This window comes from Ictalurus punctatus, chromosome 4 (assembly GCF_001660625.3).
Source record: "Ictalurus punctatus breed USDA103 chromosome 4, Coco_2.0, whole genome shotgun sequence".
Taxonomy (NCBI): Eukaryota; Metazoa; Chordata; class Actinopteri; order Siluriformes; family Ictaluridae; genus Ictalurus; species Ictalurus punctatus.
In genome coordinates, this window is record NC_071284.1 from 15,133,245 (window position 1) to 15,153,864 (window position 20,620).

The 20,620-nt window shown below is 39.9% G+C and overlaps 2 protein-coding genes across 6 annotated transcripts in view; both read left to right on the forward strand.

Annotated features, from left to right (window-relative positions):
* Positions 1-599: 599 nt before the first annotated feature.
* ctcf (CCCTC-binding factor (zinc finger protein)) lies at positions 600-8,647 on the forward strand. Of its 3 annotated transcripts, XM_017465886.3 has the most exons (13): positions 1,810-2,097; positions 2,264-2,345; positions 2,548-3,132; positions 3,230-3,575; positions 3,693-3,863; positions 3,956-4,089; positions 4,370-4,490; positions 5,000-5,149; positions 5,243-5,403; positions 5,534-5,716; positions 5,801-5,933; positions 6,059-6,268; positions 6,648-8,647. In XM_017465886.3, the coding sequence occupies exons 2-13, from the start codon at positions 2,322-2,324 to the stop codon at positions 6,875-6,877; spliced, it is 2,448 nt and encodes an 815-aa protein (XP_017321375.1). In that variant the 5' UTR covers positions 1,810-2,097; positions 2,264-2,321; the 3' UTR covers positions 6,878-8,647. The 3 variants fall into 3 exon arrangements, with proteins under 3 accessions (XP_017321374.2, XP_017321376.1, XP_017321375.1); XM_017465885.3 differs by lacking the exons at positions 1,810-2,097; positions 2,264-2,345 and adding an exon at positions 600-757; XM_017465887.3 differs by lacking the exons at positions 1,810-2,097; positions 2,264-2,345 and adding an exon at positions 845-1,786.
* Positions 8,648-10,298: 1,651 nt separating this feature from the next.
* The window catches only part of carmil2 (capping protein regulator and myosin 1 linker 2), a 60,698-nt gene continuing 50,376 nt past the window's right edge, over positions 10,299-20,620 (forward strand). Inside the window, exons 1-10 of one of the 3 annotated variants that reach the window (XM_017466533.3) lie at positions 10,299-10,408; positions 10,631-10,725; positions 12,088-12,138; positions 14,525-14,584; positions 16,637-16,758; positions 17,375-17,472; positions 17,777-17,847; positions 17,944-18,017; positions 18,222-18,297; positions 18,637-18,725. In XM_017466533.3, coding sequence (XP_017322022.3) covers positions 10,372-10,408; positions 10,631-10,725; positions 12,088-12,138; positions 14,525-14,584; positions 16,637-16,758; positions 17,375-17,472; positions 17,777-17,847; positions 17,944-18,017; positions 18,222-18,297; positions 18,637-18,725 — 773 coding nt within the window. In that variant the 5' untranslated portion in view covers positions 10,299-10,371. Of the gene's footprint in view, positions 10,409-10,630; positions 10,726-12,087; positions 12,139-14,524; positions 14,585-16,636; positions 16,759-17,374; positions 17,473-17,776; positions 17,848-17,943; positions 18,018-18,221; positions 18,298-18,636; positions 18,726-20,620 lie in introns of those variants that run through there. The other 2 variants (XM_017466534.3, XM_017466536.3) reach the window with 2 other exon arrangements.

The following is a 20,620-nucleotide window of genomic DNA, read 5'->3' on the forward strand; positions in this document are numbered from 1 at the left end:
AAAGGAAAAAAACCTTTTGTGTGCTGTGCTTGAATAAATGAGGTGGTCTAATGTGAACATTAACATTGGGCATACTTACAAGCAGTTAAACTACGGTAAACGCATTTTCTTAAACATTTTATGAATATTAGAAAATCTACATTTTTATGTCGTCATATATAACAGTAGTGTAGAATTTAAGATTAATATTTTATTCTGAAAATGTAAGATTTTCGACCAGGGGGGAAAAATCAATGATGAAAAAGTGTAATTTTTTCTAGAACTCAATTATAGTAGCACTACTTGTATTGTTCCCCACTTGATATATCGCTTTGCTTGTATTTCCTAATTTTATAAGTCGCTTTGGATAAAAGCGTCTGCTAAATGAGTAAATGTAAATGTAATTGTTAGTAAGTCCACATCTAATTTAACGCATACAACACCCAGTATATTGCGCTCAGGTGCATTAAGTGCTCAGTGAAGTCCGTTGGAGAATAACGCATGAAATTTAAAAGTGCTAGCGCCCCTTTTGGCCAATCGGCACAGCGCTGTGTTTACACCCCTCCCTCCTCCCCGTCGCCACCGCCCCCCCTGCGTGCCGCGCATGCGCAGCAACCGCCTCGGGCCGCCATTTTGTGCGGAGCCTACTCTGCAAACGCGGGAGAGGATTAAAACCAGCGAAGAGGAAGCACGCAGTTGTACTTCGCCTCGTACTAAAGGAAGAGCGGATCGCGGACCTTGTGTCGGATTCAACGAGAGGATAAACGAGCAAAAGCAGGTAAAATAGGGCCACTTTTCCGACAGGGGGGAGTTTTGCAGGATCTTTAATCGGCCTCTAGGTGTCACGATGGGGCTCCTGGTCCAGGCGGCTGGCGGGGGGTGTTTGTCTCCCTCTATCGTTATCGAAAATTTAGCAAAAAAACACTTATAACCCAGAAGTTCGGGGTTATGCCCGATTATTAAATGCTATTGAACTTATATCAGACGGCATTTCGGCGAGATGCTTCATTTTAACACTTCGATATTTGCGCCACTCTTTAGGCCAGGCGTCCATTTTCTTTTTCTTCTCTTTGTTTCCGTGACAAAAACCCGCCGTTTCTAGATGTAGCAATAGCTTAGCCTGCAAGCTAATAATACCCCTAAAGATCGATACTTTCGAATTTTGTACTTGCACAAACACCATAGATATAATTATAATAAAGGATAGAAATGTATATTCTTCTCGTTTGGTCACTTTTGTTCTCCAGACTGCGTTAACAAAGTGGCTAACTCACTAGCCTAGCCCTAGCTTAGCTAGCAGTTTGTTGGCGCCCCTCCTCAACCGCGATTCAAACCTGCTCAGCCCTTCCTGGCCCATTACACCGCGCGCGCACATTCACTCACGCAGCCCGGTGATCTGCACTACTAAACCGTCCGGCACGATGATCTCGGTCTGTAGTCACCCCATTCTTCGTCTGTCCTCGAAATACAATCGCAGTGTTGAGCGACGTTAAATGCCGGAATTGCTAGCTAGCTTGCGGTTGTTTGCTAGCCAGCTTGTTGCGCAGATGAAAAATCGGGGACGAGGAAGACGCGACGCTCAGTGCTGCTGATTTTAGGAGGCTCTACACATCGTGCTTCCTCAGAGTCTTATCTAACGGCTTTCTCCAAGCTTAAGGACATCTTAACATTCAGTGATCGCTGATCCCAGTGGAGTGCTGTATACGTTCATTGACCGCTCGCTTATTGAGACACTAGCCACCTCAAGCAACAGACGACTGAGGGGATAGAACTGTGGAGAGCTCCCTCTACAACCCGGCTGGTAGCGGTACAAATACGTTGTTCATCAGCTCAGAATGCCCTCTTGCTGTAGTGGAAAATGTTTCAGCACAGCTCTGTGTTTGTGTGTGTGTGGTTCATGACTGATTGTGCTTCTACCTCAGTTGGTAATTTTGGGTGTATTCACGTTACCGGTTTTTGGCGAATACATTATTAGTAAGATCAGGAAATGAAGGAGTCATAGCAGGACACGGGGCGGATCAAATGTTTCTAGAGCAGAAAGTAGCACAGAACAAAAGTTGTACACGGTCTGTGATGCATCTAAGCATGATGAAACTAGCATATACCCATCCATAGGAGGTAAACACCTGTTAACGGCTCTCTTATTGTGGTTGGTGCTGGTTAAATGGAAAGGCTGTATGAGGAAAGCTAACCTACAACACATCCTGTTTTAAAAATGCAAGGAGAACTTTAAAACTCCCCCCTTTAACCATGTCTTGATTTTATTCTGTATTTTGTCATGAAGAAAGATGGTGAAAGATAGCTTGCTCGTCGAATGCAGGGAATTGAAGAGGTAGAGCGAGATGAAGCACACATTTTTGGTACAGGTAAAATCAGCAAGGCAGTAAGTTGTAACACGTATAACACCGACATGTAAGTCTAACCTAGTGAGCCTCCTTTTCGATTTGGGTAAGGTTCTGTGTGTTTGTTAAATACGTTTGACATCAGGAACACGTAAAAGTTGTTAGCGTGTAAGATTTAGTATATTCTTTAATAATAATGAAAAACATGCTCTGCTTTCTGTCATAGGTAGTACCCATGGAAGGGGGACAGACCGAAGCCGTAGTGGATGAGACAGGGGACGCTTTCAAAGCCAAGGACTGTAAGACGTACCAACGGCGGCGCGAGGACGAAGAGGTCGAAGCCGAGCTGTTGCAGGCCGCTGGTCTGGAGGCGGTAGAGCAGCCCGTAGCCGAGGGGGAGGTGACCGGTGCCGTGGTTGACGCACAGCAGCAGCTGGTTGAAGGCGTGGTTAGCGTAAACAGCGGCATAGAAATGATGGTGATGGACTCGCTGGATCCAGCCCTACTACAGATGAAGACGGAGGTGATGGAAGGTACCATGGCTGCTGGTGTGAGTGTAGCTGGGGCAGCCCACGAGGCCACAGTCACCACAGTGGATGACACACAGATCATCACCCTGCAGGTGGTCAATATGGAGGAACAACAACTGGGCCTGGGTGAACTGCAACTAGTGCAGGTGCCCGTTTCAGCTGTGCCTGTCACTGCCACCACCGTGGAAGAGCTGCAGGGAACCCTGGTGGATGCTACTGCCATGCCCAAAGATGGAGAGCCTGTCATCTGTCACACGCTGCCACTCCCAGAGGGCTTCCAGGTTGGCCATTAGTCGTTTCTTGTAGCTAAACAAAAAGTGAGCTTAATTGCTGTTTATGGCGTGTTTTCTTGGCTTTTCATGAGGCTTGTTCCCGCAGGTCGTGAAAGTAGGTGCCAATGGAGAAGTGGAGACAGTGGAGCAGGATGAGCTCCACGGCCATGAGGAGCAGTCTCTGCAGCAGCAGCAGGAAGAGGAGGAGATTCCTGAACCCCAGAATGATGATCCCACTTGGGCCAAGGATCCTGACTACACACCTCCTGTCAAAAAGACAAAAAAGACAAAGAAAAGCAAGCTGCGCTACAACACAGAGGGAGAGAAAGACATGGACGTGTCTGTTTACGACTTTGAGGAGGAGCAGCAAGAAGGCCTGCTCTCAGAAGTTAATGCAGAGAAGGTCGTGGGCAACATGAAGCCTCCAAAGCCAACCAAAATCAAAAAGAAGGGTATGCCATTCCTGTGCAGTAGCTGGAAACGTGTTGCTGTTATATTTTTGTAAATATAAAGAACAGAACTCCTGTTGGGCTTTTAGGAATGCTTTATCAATGTGTGTGCGTGTCCAGGTGTGAAGAAGACATTCCAGTGCGAGTTGTGTAGCTACACCTGCCCAAGACGCTCCAACCTCGACCGTCACATGAAGAGCCACACGGATGAGCGGCCGCACAAATGTCACTTGTGTGGACGTGCCTTCAGGACTGTCACCCTGCTGAGGAACCATCTCAACACACACACAGGTGTGTTTCGCACTCACTTCTGCTCTTATTTTCGAAGCTCGCATTTTAGAAAACAAATAACTGTTTGTTTGTTTTTTTTACTTTTTGGGTAGGCACCAGACCTCACAAATGTACCGATTGTGACATGGCGTTTGTGACTAGCGGTGAGCTTGTGCGACATCGTCGCTATAAGCATACCCATGAGAAGCCCTTCAAGTGTTCCATGTGTGACTATGCTAGTGTGGAGGTATGTAAAATTAAGAAGTATTTTGAAATGCTGTATAGTGAATGTACGATCTCAGCAGCTTTTTGCTAGAAGTAATATATTTTTTCAAAAGAAGGAATGGTGAGTGTACTCAGACAGTGTGTTTCATGTTGTTCGGCCTTAGTGAAATGTAGTGGTGTTCTGGCACTGGCTTCAACAAGTAATTAACTTTTTTTTGGTTATTTTATATTTCTTGTTTGTTTTTATTTAATTTTTTGTTTTACCTAGTCTTTAGCATGAACATGTTACTTTTTGTCAACAGGTCAGCAAGCTGAAGAGACACATTCGCTCTCATACAGGAGAGCGTCCATTCCAATGCAGCCTGTGCAGCTATGCCAGCAGAGACACCTACAAGCTGAAGAGACACATGAGGACCCACTCAGGTTTGACATCAATCATTCTGGTACTCTGATTACTTCGCAGCACGTCATTCAGGTGCCTCTAAAAAAAAATTTGAATACCATTGAAAAGTTCACTTTTTCCCTGTAAATTAGTGAAGTCTTTCAAGCCTTTTTGTTTTTTAATCTTGATGATAATGGCTTATAGCTCAGGCAAATCAGAAATCCAGTATCTCAAAATATTAGGATAAAGAATTTATAATACAGAAATGTTGACCTTCTGAAAGGTATGTTAATTTACGCACTCAATACTTGGTCGGAGCTTCTTTTTCACAAATTACTGCATCAATGCGGCGTGGCATGGAGGCAATCAGCCTGTGGCACTGCTGGCAAGTCAAGCACAGTAATGCACACGGTCAGCAAACCAGTTACTAGTAGTTTTGAGATGCACTTGTGTATGTTGAGAAGCATTTAAAGTTCAAACCAACTGTTGACTAACGGGAAAAAAATAGGAATAAAAAAAAATAGTAACGTTTTTGTAATTGTGTGTTCAGGCGAGAAGCCGTATGAGTGCTACATCTGTCATGCACGTTTCACTCAGAGTGGCACTATGAAGATGCATATCCTGCAGAAGCATACCGAGAACGTGGCCAAGTTCCACTGCCCCCACTGTGACACTGTCATCGCCCGCAAGAGTGACTTAGGTAAGACTATCCTTCCCCTGCTAGCTTATACCATGAACATGGTGTGCATTCATGTTCTTCATAATGCCTCACCTGTTCATATATACATTTCAGGTGTACATCTGCGCAAGCAGCATTCCTATATTGAGCAAGGCAGGAAGTGCCGTTACTGTGAGGCCGTGTTTCATGAGCGCTACGCTCTCATCCAGCACCAGAAGTCCCACAAGAACGAGAAACGCTTCAAGTGTGACCAGTGTGACTATGCCTGCCGACAGGTCAGTCCTCTTATATTAATAGTCAATAATGTATGTTGTATGTCTGATACCTTTATAGGATTACTTGACTCTGGGACACTTTATAGTGGGGAAAACTTTTTTTTTTAATGCGTCTTTTGTGTCCTGTCAGGAGCGTCACATGGTGATGCACAAACGCACCCACACTGGGGAAAAGCCATATGCCTGCAGCCACTGTGAGAAAACTTTCAGACAGAAACAACTTCTGGACATGCATTTTCGTCGCTACCATGACCCCAACTTTGTGCCCACTTCCTTTGTGTGCACGAAGTGCAGCAAGACCTTCACACGCAGGGTATGCAGAAGGCTTTGATACTTGCATGGTACATATTTAAAACATGATCTTCCCTAACGTGTTTCTTAACAAAATGAAAAATAGAACACCATGGCCAGGCATGCTGAGAACTGTTCTGGAGTGGAAGGTGGTGATGGAGAGAATGGTGCTCCAACCAAAAGAGGCCGTGGTGGCAGAAAGAGGAAGATGCGCTCCAGGAAGGATGATGATGACAGTGGTGAGTGAGTGGACCCTGGTCGTAGCGAATGCTTTCTGTGCTTGGGCAAATCTTAAATGTCTTTATCCAAGGGTAAACGTGCACTGTCAATGGAGTAGTTACTTTCCATGTGTATCCTATGTTAGATGATCATGGAGAGCCTGATTTAGATGACATTGATGAGGAAGAGGAGGAGGAAGATGCTCTTGATGATATGGAGATGGAGGTCGAGCAAGCTCCACCAACTATCCCTATCCCTGCCCCTGCTGAGCCGCCTGTCAAGAGGAAACGTGGTCGACCTCCCAAGAATCCCCCCAAAGCTTCTCCTGCTAAGAACACGGCCATAGCACCTACTGGTAAATATCATGCTTCTGTTTATTAGGTGATCACCAATGATCAAACCTTGTTTAACTAGTAATAACAGTCCTGACAGCAACAAACACATTTATGCAGAACTGTGACAATGGCATTTTATAAAATGCAGTCCATGGCAGAATCTGTGTTGGCAGCATGTTAACTTGCGACATGTTGGCAGCATGTTCCGTGTATGTACAACTACGTAGCTACTGTACCACCCAGTGTCACTACCTTCTGAGCAAACATGGAATGATTAAGTGCTTTTACAATTTGCAGTAAAACGTTTTTGTCTATAATTCTTGATTCTTTAACTGTGTCATGATTTAACTTGTAAAGTAAATATCCTTTTATTAATTACTTGTTTATTTCTGTCTGCAGCGACTGCCATTATCCAGGTGGAGGATGAGGGCACGGGAGCCATTGAGAACATCATCGTGAAGAAGGAGCAGGACGGCATGGATTCTTCTTTGGCAGCGTCATCGGAGCCTGTGGTGGAGGAGGTTGAAGCCACAGATGGAGGAGTGGAGGCAGAGCAGCTCTCCGTCCCTGAGGCCGCACCCAATGGAGACCTCACCCCTGAGATGATCCTCAGCATGATGGACCGGTGATGTGCTCTCCCAGGCCCAATATCCACCTGCTCGTGTGCGTCCTCTCCCATGCTGTCACCTCCCTGCCTCACAGAACACAGCCAAACTCCTTTCTGCTGTGTTCTCCTTCAGTTTCTGATATGTGGAATGAAATATCCAATGTTCCTTTTTCACTCTTACTCTTCACTTTAATTTGTGTTTTTGTTTTGTTACATGCTTTTGACTCATGATGTCAACTGTGCTATGCTGTTTTTTTTTTTTGTTTTTTTTTTTTTTAAATTTACATTGAGTTATTAGTCTGATTATTGTCCCATGTATACCATCTAGTGTGTGGCGAGAGTTGCAGAAATGCTTGTGTGCGAATCCGGTGACTGTAATTGGTTACTCATATTTACTGTAGTGAACTGCACACATTTAGATGTTTTTGCATAATTAACATGCCAATTTTTTTTTGCAGCCTCCAGTCTATTACATTACCATGGCAATATTTGAAAAGTAAAACTTGGTGGGCCTGGTCAAGCCTTGATATTTAGACTTTCTATCACTGGTGTAGAATGGGCATTTTTACCCAACAAATATCCTTTTAACATCTGACCCATGGCAACTTTTATTCTGTTTCATTTCTTATAGCTTTCAATGATTACAATTGCTGAGAGAGAAAAGGTTAGAAATATAGCCATATAATTGTATGGCCTGGGAGAATTTCCATCGATCACATTTGAAATAACTAGAATCTGAGGTAGTTAACGTTGTACAAAAGAAGAGTAATCTTGGCTGGTCTTGCGTGTAAATATGTTTTCTGTGTTTTGTTTTGTTTTTGTTTTGTTATGAACATTTTAATCTTTTTCAAGTAAATTGATGACCTTGAATGCAGACACAATGATATTTTAAACAGTAGTCCTTTGAAAACATGCTCCTGCATAATTTTAAATCTTGACATGGCTGTGAAGGCAAAAGATCATTCCCTTTTTCCTTGGCCTTCTAATGCTACCTGGGTTTGTGAATCCAGGGAGGGAATTAGCTATTCTCCTTTATGATGAATTAAGATAGTAAGATAAGAGTCTATAGCTTGTTTGTTAGCCCCTATTTCCATATTTGGTTTTGAGATTTATAAAGGTAAGCGTAGCTCTTGAGTGGTGTAGTGGTAATGGAATCCGGTACCCAAGGTTTAGATCCTGACGCTGTAAAGGAAGGAAAAAGGACAGGCGGGGAAAATTGGAAGTTTGCCAACGCTAGATGAACACTGAGTCCTATAACTTGGTACACTCTATGCCCTGACTTTTGGATTCGGTGTGACTGCTGATGTGCTTGAGTTGTTCATTGATAACGAATCAGAAAAAGGTCTCTGTCCATAGCGACTTTCTCACATTTCTGTTCAGATCATACACAGTCCATATAGCTTGAGCTTGATAAAGCCATTCTTATGCATTATGTTCTGGAAGAACTGTTTGCATAGAGGTAGTTTATAACAGAGTTCACATTTAGAAGGACTGTCATTTTCTGAATGATATTTTTTTTCCCCCAGATCCAGAATGTTTTCCCTACTTGTACTTTGCATTTACATTTTTCTTTTTTTTTTCTTTCTTTTTTTTTTTTTTTTTTTTTTGTTAAGCTCTTAATTTTAGATTGATGCTTTTCCCTTTTTTGTACCTAACTGTAACTGTGTGAATTTTACAGTGGTCAAAAAAAACAACATATAAAGACATTTATTATGGCTGGGTGGGGCTTTGAGGGAATAGGAAAAATGTGGAGAATGTATTGCTGTACAGCTAATAAAATAATATTGTCCTATTCTAGTTTGATGTGAGTTTTTACTTATAATTAAAGATCTTACTGTGAATCAAGCTCGTCCATCCAAGGCCAAGCAAATGAAAGCACTGTTTAGTTATAGTCAGCTCATCTTGCATCGTCTGTATTCTCTTAATGTCCTAAGATCTACTGCTGGGAGGAGAGGAAAAACAGCAGGACCCAATCAGACCCCTGTTTCCTGACATACATTCCTTATGGATGTCATTTACAGATATTAGAAATCTTACCTGTAAATTGCTTCTAAAAAATAAACTAAAAAACTGCCTCATAGAAATGTTCCTTTTATCTGAATGTTAAAAAAAAGAAGATAACCATCCAGAAAGAATAAGGTGTACTGGTTTTGTGAATGAATGTAATCTGCTTTTCAGCAGAACACTGCCAGCATGGAGGTCAGGGATCTTTTACCAGGGGGCGCTAGTGTGAAAATTTGATTAACCCTTCCTTTGTAGAGAATGGAGGGAGAAGTAATCTCAGCCACACTTTCGGTAGTCTTTGATGTAATAAAATCTAGTATATCTGGCAAGTGATGTTTAACCATCTTTTATTCTGAAACACGTACACTCCAAACACTAATACTGTAACTCAAACCAATTAGCAGATGTTGAGCAACTGAAAAGTACCAGAGATGCTCGTTATTTAAGTCAAATGAAATTCATTTGAATCAAAGCCAAAGTCTAAAGAGTGTATTGATGTTGGTACATGTGAACTCTGCAAAAAAAGAAACGTCCTCACATTTAACTTCTTTTATCTTCAGCAAATTTCATAACTACAGTGCATCTCATCCTCATGGACTGCACCAGATTTGTCAGTTCTTGCTGTGAGATGTTTCTCCACTCTTCCTCCAAGGCATTCACAAGTTCTCCATCACGTCTGGGGGGGACACATGGTTACATGTAATTTTCCACTGCAAGGACGATCAGCTGTCCTTCCTGTCTCCCTGTAGCACTGTCTCAGGCGTCTTAGGTTACAGACATTGCAGTTTATTGCTCTGGCCACATCTGCAGTCCTCATGCCTCCCTGCAGCAGGTCTATGGCATGTTCACGCAGGTGAGCAGGAACCCTAGACATCTCTCTTCTGGTGTTTTTCACAGTCAGTAGAAAGGTCTCTTTAGTGTCATAAGTTATTGTAGCTGTGACCTTTATCGCCTACCGCCTGTAAACTGTTAGTGTCTTAAGGATGGTTCCACAGGTGCATGTGCAATAATTGTTTAAGGTTCATTGAACAAGCATGAATAACATTGTTTAAACCCTTTCCAATAAAGATCTGTGAAGCTTATTTGGATTTTGCAAAAATTATCTTAAAATACTGTCTTTTTTTTTTTGCTGAGTTTACTTTGGTTCTTTAGTTTCATACTAAAGTTGGGTGTCCTTTTTATCATTCTTTTTTAATAATTAAAGAACAGTTTTACCTGATGTAGTTAGAATGTCTCTATAGTAATTTCTGGAAAGTCTTACTATAAGCTTGTATTATCTGAAAAGCTTGCAGAAGCACTTTGAGGGCATGTGTAACATTTGTGTAATAGACACCCTTGTGTGGTGTAAGCCTAAAGTTATCACTTCCTGTCTCGGAACTGTGGTTTTTGTACCATGAGCATGAATCACAGAGCAGCAGGATGTGAGTGTATATTTCACCTGCACTTTGTAAGAGCTGCTGTTGCTGGCCTCTTGTGCACCCTGTTCCTGCACACAGAGCAGATTAAGGTGTGATGGCGTCTCAGACAGAGGTTCCCTTCTGCCTGAAAGGTATACAGCTTTACTGTTGCTTTCACAGTTGTTATGTTGTAATTATGAAACATATTTTATCTAGACACAGTGATTGTGTGCCATTGATGTGGCATTGCTTTATTGACACTGCACCATCATGAACGGCACCTTGTTGAATTTCTTTTTGTTTATTTATTTCATTTACACAGTAATTAATTACTTTGTTTTTTTGTTCTTGGATGGATGTGATGTGTGTGTCAGATGGCATTATTCAGCTGCTGAAACCTCAGAGGGTTCAGTTTATGAGGTTTGTGCATCTCAACCAGTCCAAGGATCGGTCAGAAGGCAGAGTCCTTGTAAGTCTACATTTAATATTCAACAATATGTTTATGCTGATGGGTTATGTGCATTTTTGCTGTTTAAACTCAAGAGCAAGTCGATTAATACTTCTGTTCGCATTTGGTGTTTGTAATTTTGGTGTAATCTGTGTCTATATATTATTCTATAAACTGTTTTGAGCTAATTTAGGCTGACTAGTGGTTAACAGGAATTTTTGGTGTGTTTTTCTGTACTTTATGCATTTAAAAGTTACTTACATTAGGTCTTTACATGCCTTTAGTGGTGTATTTTTCTGTCTTTTTTTGCTGCTCTGTTTTAGCTATCATGCTAATGTTAGCTAGCTAGTGGCTAAAGATTCTGTTGGGCGAGTTAATCCAGTGATATAAACTTTGAAACTTTTAATCTTATAACACTTATATAAATCTAAGGGAATGTTATTCTCTCATGAAGACCAAGGAGCAATCAAGTCTGGGATAAAGTTCTGAAAAATATTCATCGGAAAAAGGCTATGTTAGAAACCTAACACCACTCATTACCCTGAGGATTCCTTCATGGTGGTGGTAGCATCATGTTGTCAGGGGCATAGCCAGAACTGTTTCAATGGGGTGGCCAGGTTTGAGGGGACAAAATAACATAATGTGGCTCCCCCTATCTGTGTGTGGCTTGAGGAGTCTCACCATCAGACATAAAAGGGACAAACCTAAGGAAAATTTGTTTGTTCTAATTTTGTTTTTCAGCTAGAAAATAGTTACGGACTCCAGTGTTATGTCTCCAAATAGTGAATATCATTTGTCATTTAGCTACACCAGTCAGTGCATGTTGTGTAGATGATTTTCATCAGCAGTGGCTGGGAATGTAAACAGGGTTGAGGGTAAGATGGATGGAGCCAAATACAGGGCAATCCCAGAAGAAAACCTGTTAGAGTCTGCCTTAACCACAGATCTGACTGACAATCCGTGGCAAGACTTGATAATAGCTGAAAGGTTATGATAAGTTAAGCACATGTGTACTGAATATATAGACTAAATATCGAGAATACCCGAGTTAAGCAGGCAAGTTTATTTTTCAGGTAAGAGAATTAAAAATTTTTTTTTTTTTTTTAGGGTTACACCTTATTTTGCACCATGTGTATGAACAACACCCTTCTACTGTTGTTGTTGAGCTGAAGTTGCTTTATTCCGCCAGCAGATGGAGCTCTGTCCACAATCATTAAATTCTCTCTCTCTCTCTCTCTCTCTCTCTCTCTCTCTCTCTCTCTCTCTCTCTCTCTCTCTCTGTGTCTCTCTCTGTGTGTCTCTCTCTCTGTGTCTCTGTCTCTCTCTCTCTCTCTCTCTCTCTCTCTCTCTCTCTCTCTCTCTCTCTCTCTCTCTCTCTGACAGGTAATGACACAATGGAGGGCTACTGTATTTCACAACAAGCAGCCAGTGAAGGTGAGCGAAACAGACAAAAGCGTTGATAACACTTGGGCTTGAATCCCATGTGTAAACTAACCAATCAAACAATCAAACCAAACCTAGATTTTCCTGTGACATAAAAGCATGAAAACACCATTAATAGCTGTTAAATAATAATAATAATAATAATAATAATAATAATAATAATAATAATAATAATAATAATAAAATACTCCTAACTCCGCCCCTATTTTTGAAGAATCCCTATGTAGGGGGTTTCTGTATTAGATAAAGTGCTATATAAAAACTATTTAGGAAGATACAAAGCCTTTACTATCCAAACAACCTGTGAACAACAACCTACAACAACAGAAGACCACATCAGGTTCCACACCTGTCAGCCATGAACAACAATCTGAGGCTATCATGGGCACAGACTCATCCAAACTGGAGTCCTCATGGATCAGTTTAGTATCAGTGCTCTCTGGCCTTGTATGCTGCTGATTACAGGTGCTGATAAAAAAAAAAAAAATGCACATTCACATTTACTTTTTGATTTTTTTTAATAAGAATTAATACAGAATATTGTGTACTACATGGAATATACACTGCTGTGAAAAAGTGTATCCTGAATTCTTCTGTTTTTGTGTATATCTTCATATGTTCAAAATACAACATAAAACAAAGGCAACCTGAGTAAACATACCATACAGTTTTTTTTATTGAAGCAAAAAAAGTTATCCAACACCTGTCACCCATGTGAAAAACTAATTGCCCCCTTAAACTTAAAATCTGGTTGTGCCACCTTTATCAGCAAGAACTGCAACCAAACAGTTCTGATAACTGGAAATCAGTCTTTCGCTTACTTCTAGGACTAGGATTTACTGTGCTTTGGATCATTGTCTTGCTGCATAATCCAGTTGCACTTGAATTTCAACTTACAGACTGAAGACCGAACAATCTCCTTTAGGATTTTCTGGTAGAGAGCAGAATTCATGTTTCCCTCAATTATTACAAGTTGCCCAGGCCCCGAAGCAGCAAAGCATCCCCACACCATCACACAGGTTTGAGGATGATCAAGGTGTGTTTTGGCAAAATTCAGACAAGCCTTAATGTTCTTCTGGGTTAGCAGTGGTTTTCACCTCGACACTCTTATATAGTGGAGTAATGAACAGTGACCTGTATTGATGTGAGGGAGGCCTGTAGGTCCTTTGATATTGTCCTTGGCTCTTTTGTGACTTCCTGGATGAGTAGTTGCTGGGCTCTTGGAGGAATTTTGGAAGGTCGCCCACTTCTGGGAAGATTCCATTTGGATATAATGGCTCTCACTGTGGTTCTTTGGAGTCCCAGAGCCTTTGAAATAGCTTTCTAACCCTTCCCAGACTGATGTATTTCAATCACCTTCTTCCTCATCATTTCTGGAATTTCTTTCAACTTATGCATATTATGTTATTGCGTAAGATCTTTTAACCAACTTAAAGCTGTTGAAAACGTTCTATTTAAGTGCTGATTTGATTGAACAGGGTTTGTAGTAATCAGGCCTGGTTGTGTCTCGTCCAGCTGAACCCCATTATGAATGCAGTTTCATAGATTTGTGGAATTAGTAACTACGGGGGCAAATACATTTTCACACAGGCCCAGTTGGTATTGAATAACCATTTTGCTTCAATAAATAACATTTATCATTTAAAAACTGTGTTTTGTGTTTACTCAGGTTGCCTTTGTTTTATCTTAGATTTTGTTTTAATTTCTGAAACAGTTTAGTTATGAGAAATACAAAAAACAGAAGAAATCAGGATGGGGACAAATACTTTTTTACAGCACTGTAATAGTTTTTTAATTTTCTAAATGAGTCGGTTGAAATAGTTGTATTGTTTCTGTTGTAAGGTTGAACTACACCATTAGCTGATACTGTTTTACAGGGAAGGAATGATATGGTGTGAACCAAAGTACAGTCAAACAGTAACCCTAAGCAAAGCTTCCAGTCCATTGAATGAATAAACACAGCAGGCATGCAGCAAACACTAAAAATCTGTTTATCTCTAGTGTTAGCTGAAAGTGTGAAAGAAAGCTGCTCCTCTGATAATTATGGTGAAACACAGAGTGTAATGTCATGGTTACATGATTAATGATAAAGCAAGACTAATAAATAATATGGGTTGTGCATTTAATTGATAAGAGATATGTGTGAGAAATGTTGAAAATAAGCAGAAGTGTGTTAACATGGCCTCTACACCCAGCTTCTGTATTTGAGTTTCATGTACTGACCTTTCTCTTAACCCCCGCCTTCCCCCTTCCCCAGCACACACACACACACACACACACACACACAGTAATTTATTAACTCATACGTCCTTATGTTTTCTGAGTGTTGATGTCTGTCAGTGTGTGCTGCTGACTGTAGTAAAATGTCTGGCCACAGGTGGAGAGCTCCTTCAGCTATTTAGAGATCTATGCCATCAGTATTGAGAGTCACGATCAGGTAAACCCACATTTTTTCCTCTAGTTTTTTCCCCCTTTCTTTTTCTGAACGCTAGCTTACCATCAGGGTTCTTTAAAACATTTGTGTGAAAGTGTGAGGTCTCCACACTCTGGTACAGTAAATTTTTAGATATGCCGTTCCCCTCGGAATGTTCAAAAAGCCTGTTAATGAGAAATTACTCATATGTCCATGTTTTCTATTACTATCCTAATATCTGTTTGGGATGATGTTATGGCACACATCATTTTAGACGCGCTCTGCTGGGTTTTAAACATTTTACATGAAACTCATGTTAATACTGTGAATGTCATATTCAATTATATATGTACATATGCTGTATTTGTATAGGCTATATACAGTATGAATGTTATTTACAGTGTTAGACCCACCCTCTTCAAAAAAAACTTATGAAGTTTTATTCATTATAGTTGCCAGTATTTATAATACCTACTAAATATTTCCATCAAATCGGAACACTTTCCTGTGTATATTCATGTGTATTACTATATACATGTGCAATCTGGTATAAACGGGCTAGCAGGGCTAAGCCCCAGCTCTCTTTGAAGAAAAAAAAAACCCTACAAATGGCTTAAAGTGAATTATTTGTTACTTTTGTGAAACCAAGAACAAAAGCAAGGTTGTAAGTAAAAATATGCACGATGGTATGTAGTGGAGGCTGGGGCTGAACTTTTTCTAGCCCAGACTGTAGATTGACAGAGTGCCTGTAGTTCACAGTCAAGTGATTGAACATGGTCAAATTCCCCCCTAGATTTTGTGTGCATTGAGGCACATTTCACTACCCCATCCACAACACCTCATGAGTGGTTGTTGAGAAAGCACGCATGAAATCAAATAGGTAGTGACTGATTTTTTGAAAATGCCTTTGGAGGAGAAGCTAGAAGAAACTAGACTCTGCAACCATCTGGCAATCAAGGTATGAATTACACGAAGGGACAAGCAAAAGAACTGAATGTTTTATGCCTATGATGAAAACCTGTGCTATACCATAATACCCTGCTGTTCAATATTGTGACCAGCCATCACTTAATACTATACTATATTACTATATTCCTATATTACTTTATTATTATATTGCTATATATTACTATATTTCTCTATTACTCTGATAATTTATTATAATATTACTATATTACGCTTAGGTCAGTATACTGTCTGCTTAGAATAAATTTAGCCAATAACCCGTCGTGCTTTTTATAGACAGTCTTGTCTTGTGAAGAGATTTTGACACCATTTTTTTTCTGTTTGATTGTCCCATCATAATTAACCTCAATTGGCCTCTTTCAGGAGTGACCTGTTTTTGATGTTGATTTTTAATTACTTTAATTATTTTTTGGTAAAGATGTTCAGAAATATATGTTCAAGCACACAGAGCGGCTAGCTTATTAGACATGCATATTCTTCCCTTAAAGACCTGGTGTTTTTAAAGGTTAATGTCACAGAAATTATTATTGTATTGACCTCTAGACATATTACTTATAACAGACTGTGACTGAAAACAATGTGTTGGACATCTTTAAAATATAAATGTAAGCTCTATCCAGCTATATCTTATTATATCTGTGTGTTTATTTCTATTATATATGTATTTATATATATATTGCATAAGTTTAGCACTTAATGCACAGTATATTTGAGTATGTCTGAAATCCAGGCTGCTCTGTGAGCAAAAAGGGAAATGTATTAAACGTAAGGAGTCCTCTTCCACTTCACTTAGTTTCACAGTGCGCTAGTTCACAGAGGAACTGTGTGTGATGGTTTGTGGTCTGTCTTTATGATGTATGTAGACACACCTCTCAGGATCTCTGTGCTCACTGTTCTCAAGAAAATTCGACACTGATCTGCTGTGCTCTGTTTCTTTACCTGTGTAGTTCAAATCAGTGACTGCTATTAGGATTTAGAGTTGTAAGTGTTTTTCAAGTTGATTTTCTCTTGCATTGTTCGTCTTCCTGTGTGTGTGTGTGTGTGTGTGTGTGTGTGTGTGTGTGTGTGTGTGTGTGTGTGTGTGTGTGTGTATGTATGTATGTATACCAGGTGACTATTGAAACAGACAAACAGATTTATTCTCTCAGCGTGATGTCACTGGAGGATCTGGAGGCTGTGGTCAGTCATGTGGCAGCTTCACTCAAGAAAATCTTCCCTGATTCAACACCAGGGTGAGTGACCAACCTGCAAACAACATCAAGCCTCAAAGCTTTGTACTACTTTGTAGTGATGAGGGACTCATAAAACAGGCTTACATCTTAAAACTATAGTGACACTGTAGGTAGCTATCAATATTATTGATTCTGTTTGTATCACAACAAAGAATGCCTTCAAAACTGCGTTACATTACTTATGACCTTTTACTACACATTAATATTCTGTAAAATCTGTAAATCACTTAAGTAAATGGACAGCCACTGGGCTTTCTGAATATCTTATCAGATGACAATTCATCACTTCCTCCAGATGGAATACGATGACCTTTTAGTGTCAGCCAGTGGTTGTGAATTGCATTGGTAGACATGAGTAACAATGACAGTAAAATAAAATGGTAATGCCCCTTTTTTCATATTGTATCCAAGCCATGGCTGGATAATCAACTGTGTGTTTTTAAGAGAGAGAGAGAGAGAGAGAGAGAGAGAAAAAACCAATAGCAGTTTCAGTTTGGAAAATATTAATGAATGTGGGTTAGTGACTCATACTGAGACTAAAAGCAGCATTTCCTGTATTTTTGAGGGCGATATTTTCGGGGTCATTTTGTGTTGTTATTTTTTTCTTTTTTGTTAGGAAACTATTAAAGAAAGTTCCTCCTGATCTTCAGGAGAGGTTGTGGGGCCTGACCTCTAAAGTTGAAGAGCAGCTGAATGGAACGCAGAGGCCATGTGGTCTGTAGGATTATCAGTTTGGAGTTTGTATTATGAATTATAATTGTAGCGGTGATTTGTAAATGAGCTTGTAGTATTTGTAGTATTTGTAAATGAGCTTGAGATGATATTCCTCTCGAATGCCTCCCAGAGCTTACAGAACATGCTGATGTTTCATCTATTATTATACTGGAGGTCTTTTCAATTCTCTGTCAATGGAGTATTTCTGTCAATGTTTTGGTAATCTCCTAAATAGCAAAAATCATTGTCCTACAGTGTTTAAGTTTTTGTAATTGCCGACTTTCTCCTTGGTGGGTTACTATAGGGGGATTCTCAGACACATACGCTGCGCTGTGCGACTTCAACGACTTTCCATGTCGCGAGGAAGTCCAGTGGGTCAGAGCGCTTCATTGCTCATTAGTAACGTTAAAACATAATTATGACTGATTGCTCAGAACTTTGTTGTTAATTGATCTTACCATTGCTGTGTAGGACGTAGACAATATCTACCATGTTCAGAATTGTCGGGAATTCAACCTTCTGGACTTCAGTCATTTAGACAGCAGGTAAGTGGCTTCTTTGGCTTGTTATGGATTTTATACGTATGGTTAAGACAAAGCATTTTATCTAGTCCTATGCTGGCCTATCAGCATGTACCAGCATTTATATTAGTGAATGTATCTGTTTGGGCTTATTTAATGCTGCTAACATTCTTCCTGAGTTTGATATATTTACATAAATGATTCATTCACTGTGATTCTCTCAATTAGAGATCTGGCATTGGCTGTAGGTGCACTGTCCTTCAACCAGTGGTTCACCAAGATCTACAGCAAAGATTTTAAAATGGTATACCTGGATATTCTCATCCATTGTTACTGAATAGCAACATGTCATAGATGTGAGAAATGCAGAGTTTGCAGCACTAGGCCAGTCATTAAAAATATTAAAGTTGTCATGTCTAGCTTTCTTCTTTTCTTATTCTGAGTGAAGCTTGTTGAGTTTGTTGTTCGGTTTGTTTGGTCAGAGAGATAGCAATCATGAGAAGAAAGAAAAAGTAAGAAGTGTTCCACCTCCTTTGTGTGTTAGATTGACTCATTGTTAGATTGAAATCTTTTTCCTTTTCCATCTCATGTGTGTGTGTGTGTGTGTGTGTGTGTGTGTGTGTGTGTGTGTGTGTGTGTGTAGACACTAGATGTTCAGGAGCAAGTGATCTACCTCATCAGCAGGTCCACAGCTCTGCAGGAACTGAGCCTGGAGTCCTGCGGACTTAAAATGTGAGTGCAAACTTGCTCCCCAGCAAAAAAAAACCCAACAACAAAAACCCACTGGTACTACACAAGAGTTAAACTACTTTGCAGACTACTGAAAATATCTGCATGCAGTTCACACCTTTGGTGTTGTATTTTTTTTTGTCTTGTATAGAGCTTTCAGAGCAGGAGTTTGGAAAATACATAACAGGTGCTTGCATTTAAAGTACAAAAAAGTGATGAAGCAGATGGGATTGTAAGAATGAAATTTTTTTGCATTACAATAAAGCTCAAAAGCAATAGACATGACAAAAATATATAATATAAATTTAAAATGACTGTTATAGACAAATATAATAATATATATATGAAAAGGCAAGATTCAGATAAACATCTAATAGTAACCCAATATACTGAGGATATACTGAAGTTGATAATCATGAAATGGTCTATTAAAGAGGTACAGTGCCCTCCACTAATATTGGCACCCTTGGTAAATATGATCAAAGAAGGCTTTGAAAAATTGTCTTTATTATTTAACCTTTTGATCTTTTGTTTAAAAATTCACAAAAATACTCTGATCTCATGGATATCAAACAATTGCAAACACAACACAGGTTTATAAAAATATATATAGGCTTACAAAAATCTTTGTTAAATATATGTGTGGCACAATTATCGGCACTCTTTTAGTCAACAGTTTGTGCTACCTCCCTTTGCCAAAATAACAGCTCTTCTCCTTAATGCCTGATGAGGTTGGAGAATACATGGCAAGGGATCTGAGACCATTCCTCCATACAGAATCTCTCCAGATCCTTCAAATTTCGAGGTCCACGCTGGTGGACTCTCCTCTTCAGTCAGGGGACTGGAATGGCCATGGCAGGACCTTGATTTTGTGGTCAGCAAACCATTTTTGTGTTGATTTTGATGTATGTTTAGATCATTGTCCTGCTAGAAGATCCAACCACGGCCCATTTGAAGCTTTCTGGCAGAGGCAGTCAGGTTTTCATTTAATATCTGCTGATATTTGATAGAGTCCATGATGCCATGTATCCTAACAAAATGTCCAGGACATCTGGCAGAAAAACACCCCAAAACATTAAAGAGCCACCACCATATTTAACCGTGGGCAATAGGTACTTTTCCATATGGCTACCACTCTGTGCACCAAAACCACCTCTGGTGTTTATTGCCAAAAAGCTCTATTTTGGTTTCATCTGACAATATAGCACCCGATCCCATTTGAAGTTCCAGTATTGTCTGGCAAACTGAAGATGCTTGAGTTTGTTTTTGGATGAGAGTAGAGGCCTTTTTCTTGAAACCCTTCCAAACAACTTGTGGTGATGTCGGTGACTTCAAATTGTAGTTTTGGAGACTTTCTGACCCCAAAACACAACTAATGTCTTCAATTCTCCAGCTGTGATCCTTGGAGATTTTGTGAAGCTCAACAACCTTTTGTCGCACATCACAGCTATACTCCTTGGTCTTACCCATTGTGATGAATGACTAAGGAATTTGGCCTATGTGTTACCTCATATTTATACCCCTGGGAAACAGAAAGTCATGGTTGAACAATTTCCTGTCCCTAGTCACCCAGGTGTACTAAAAAATTTAAAATATCAATGGGAATATACTTCAAATATATTTTTCTCATATGAATTCATAAGGGTGCCAATAATTGTTGTACACCTATATTTAACAAATATTATTTTTAGATTAACCTGTGTAGTGTTTGCAATTGTTTGATATCCATGAGAGCAGAATATTTTTGTGAATTTCTTTAACTAAAGTTCAAAAGGTTAAACAAGAAAGACAAATTTTACCAAGGGTGCCAATATTAGTGGAGGGCACTGTATATGTGAATAAAAATCTTTCCAAGATGTTGTTAAAATGCTGTTGGCTTCAGATGTGTATGGAATATC

What these genes read in the sequence shown, in the direction of transcription:
- ctcf (XM_017465886.3), top strand. Translation starts at nt 2,322, where the DNA reads ATGAAGCACACATTTTTGGTACAG. An exon ending in GCAAGACCTTCACACGCAGG is followed by an intron (nt 5,717 to 5,800) that starts GTATGCAGAAGG and finishes AATGAAAAATAG; the next exon opens with AACACCATGGCCAGGCATGC. An exon ending in CACGGCCATAGCACCTACTG is followed by an intron (nt 6,269 to 6,647) that starts GTAAATATCATG and finishes TTCTGTCTGCAG; the next exon opens with CGACTGCCATTATCCAGGTG.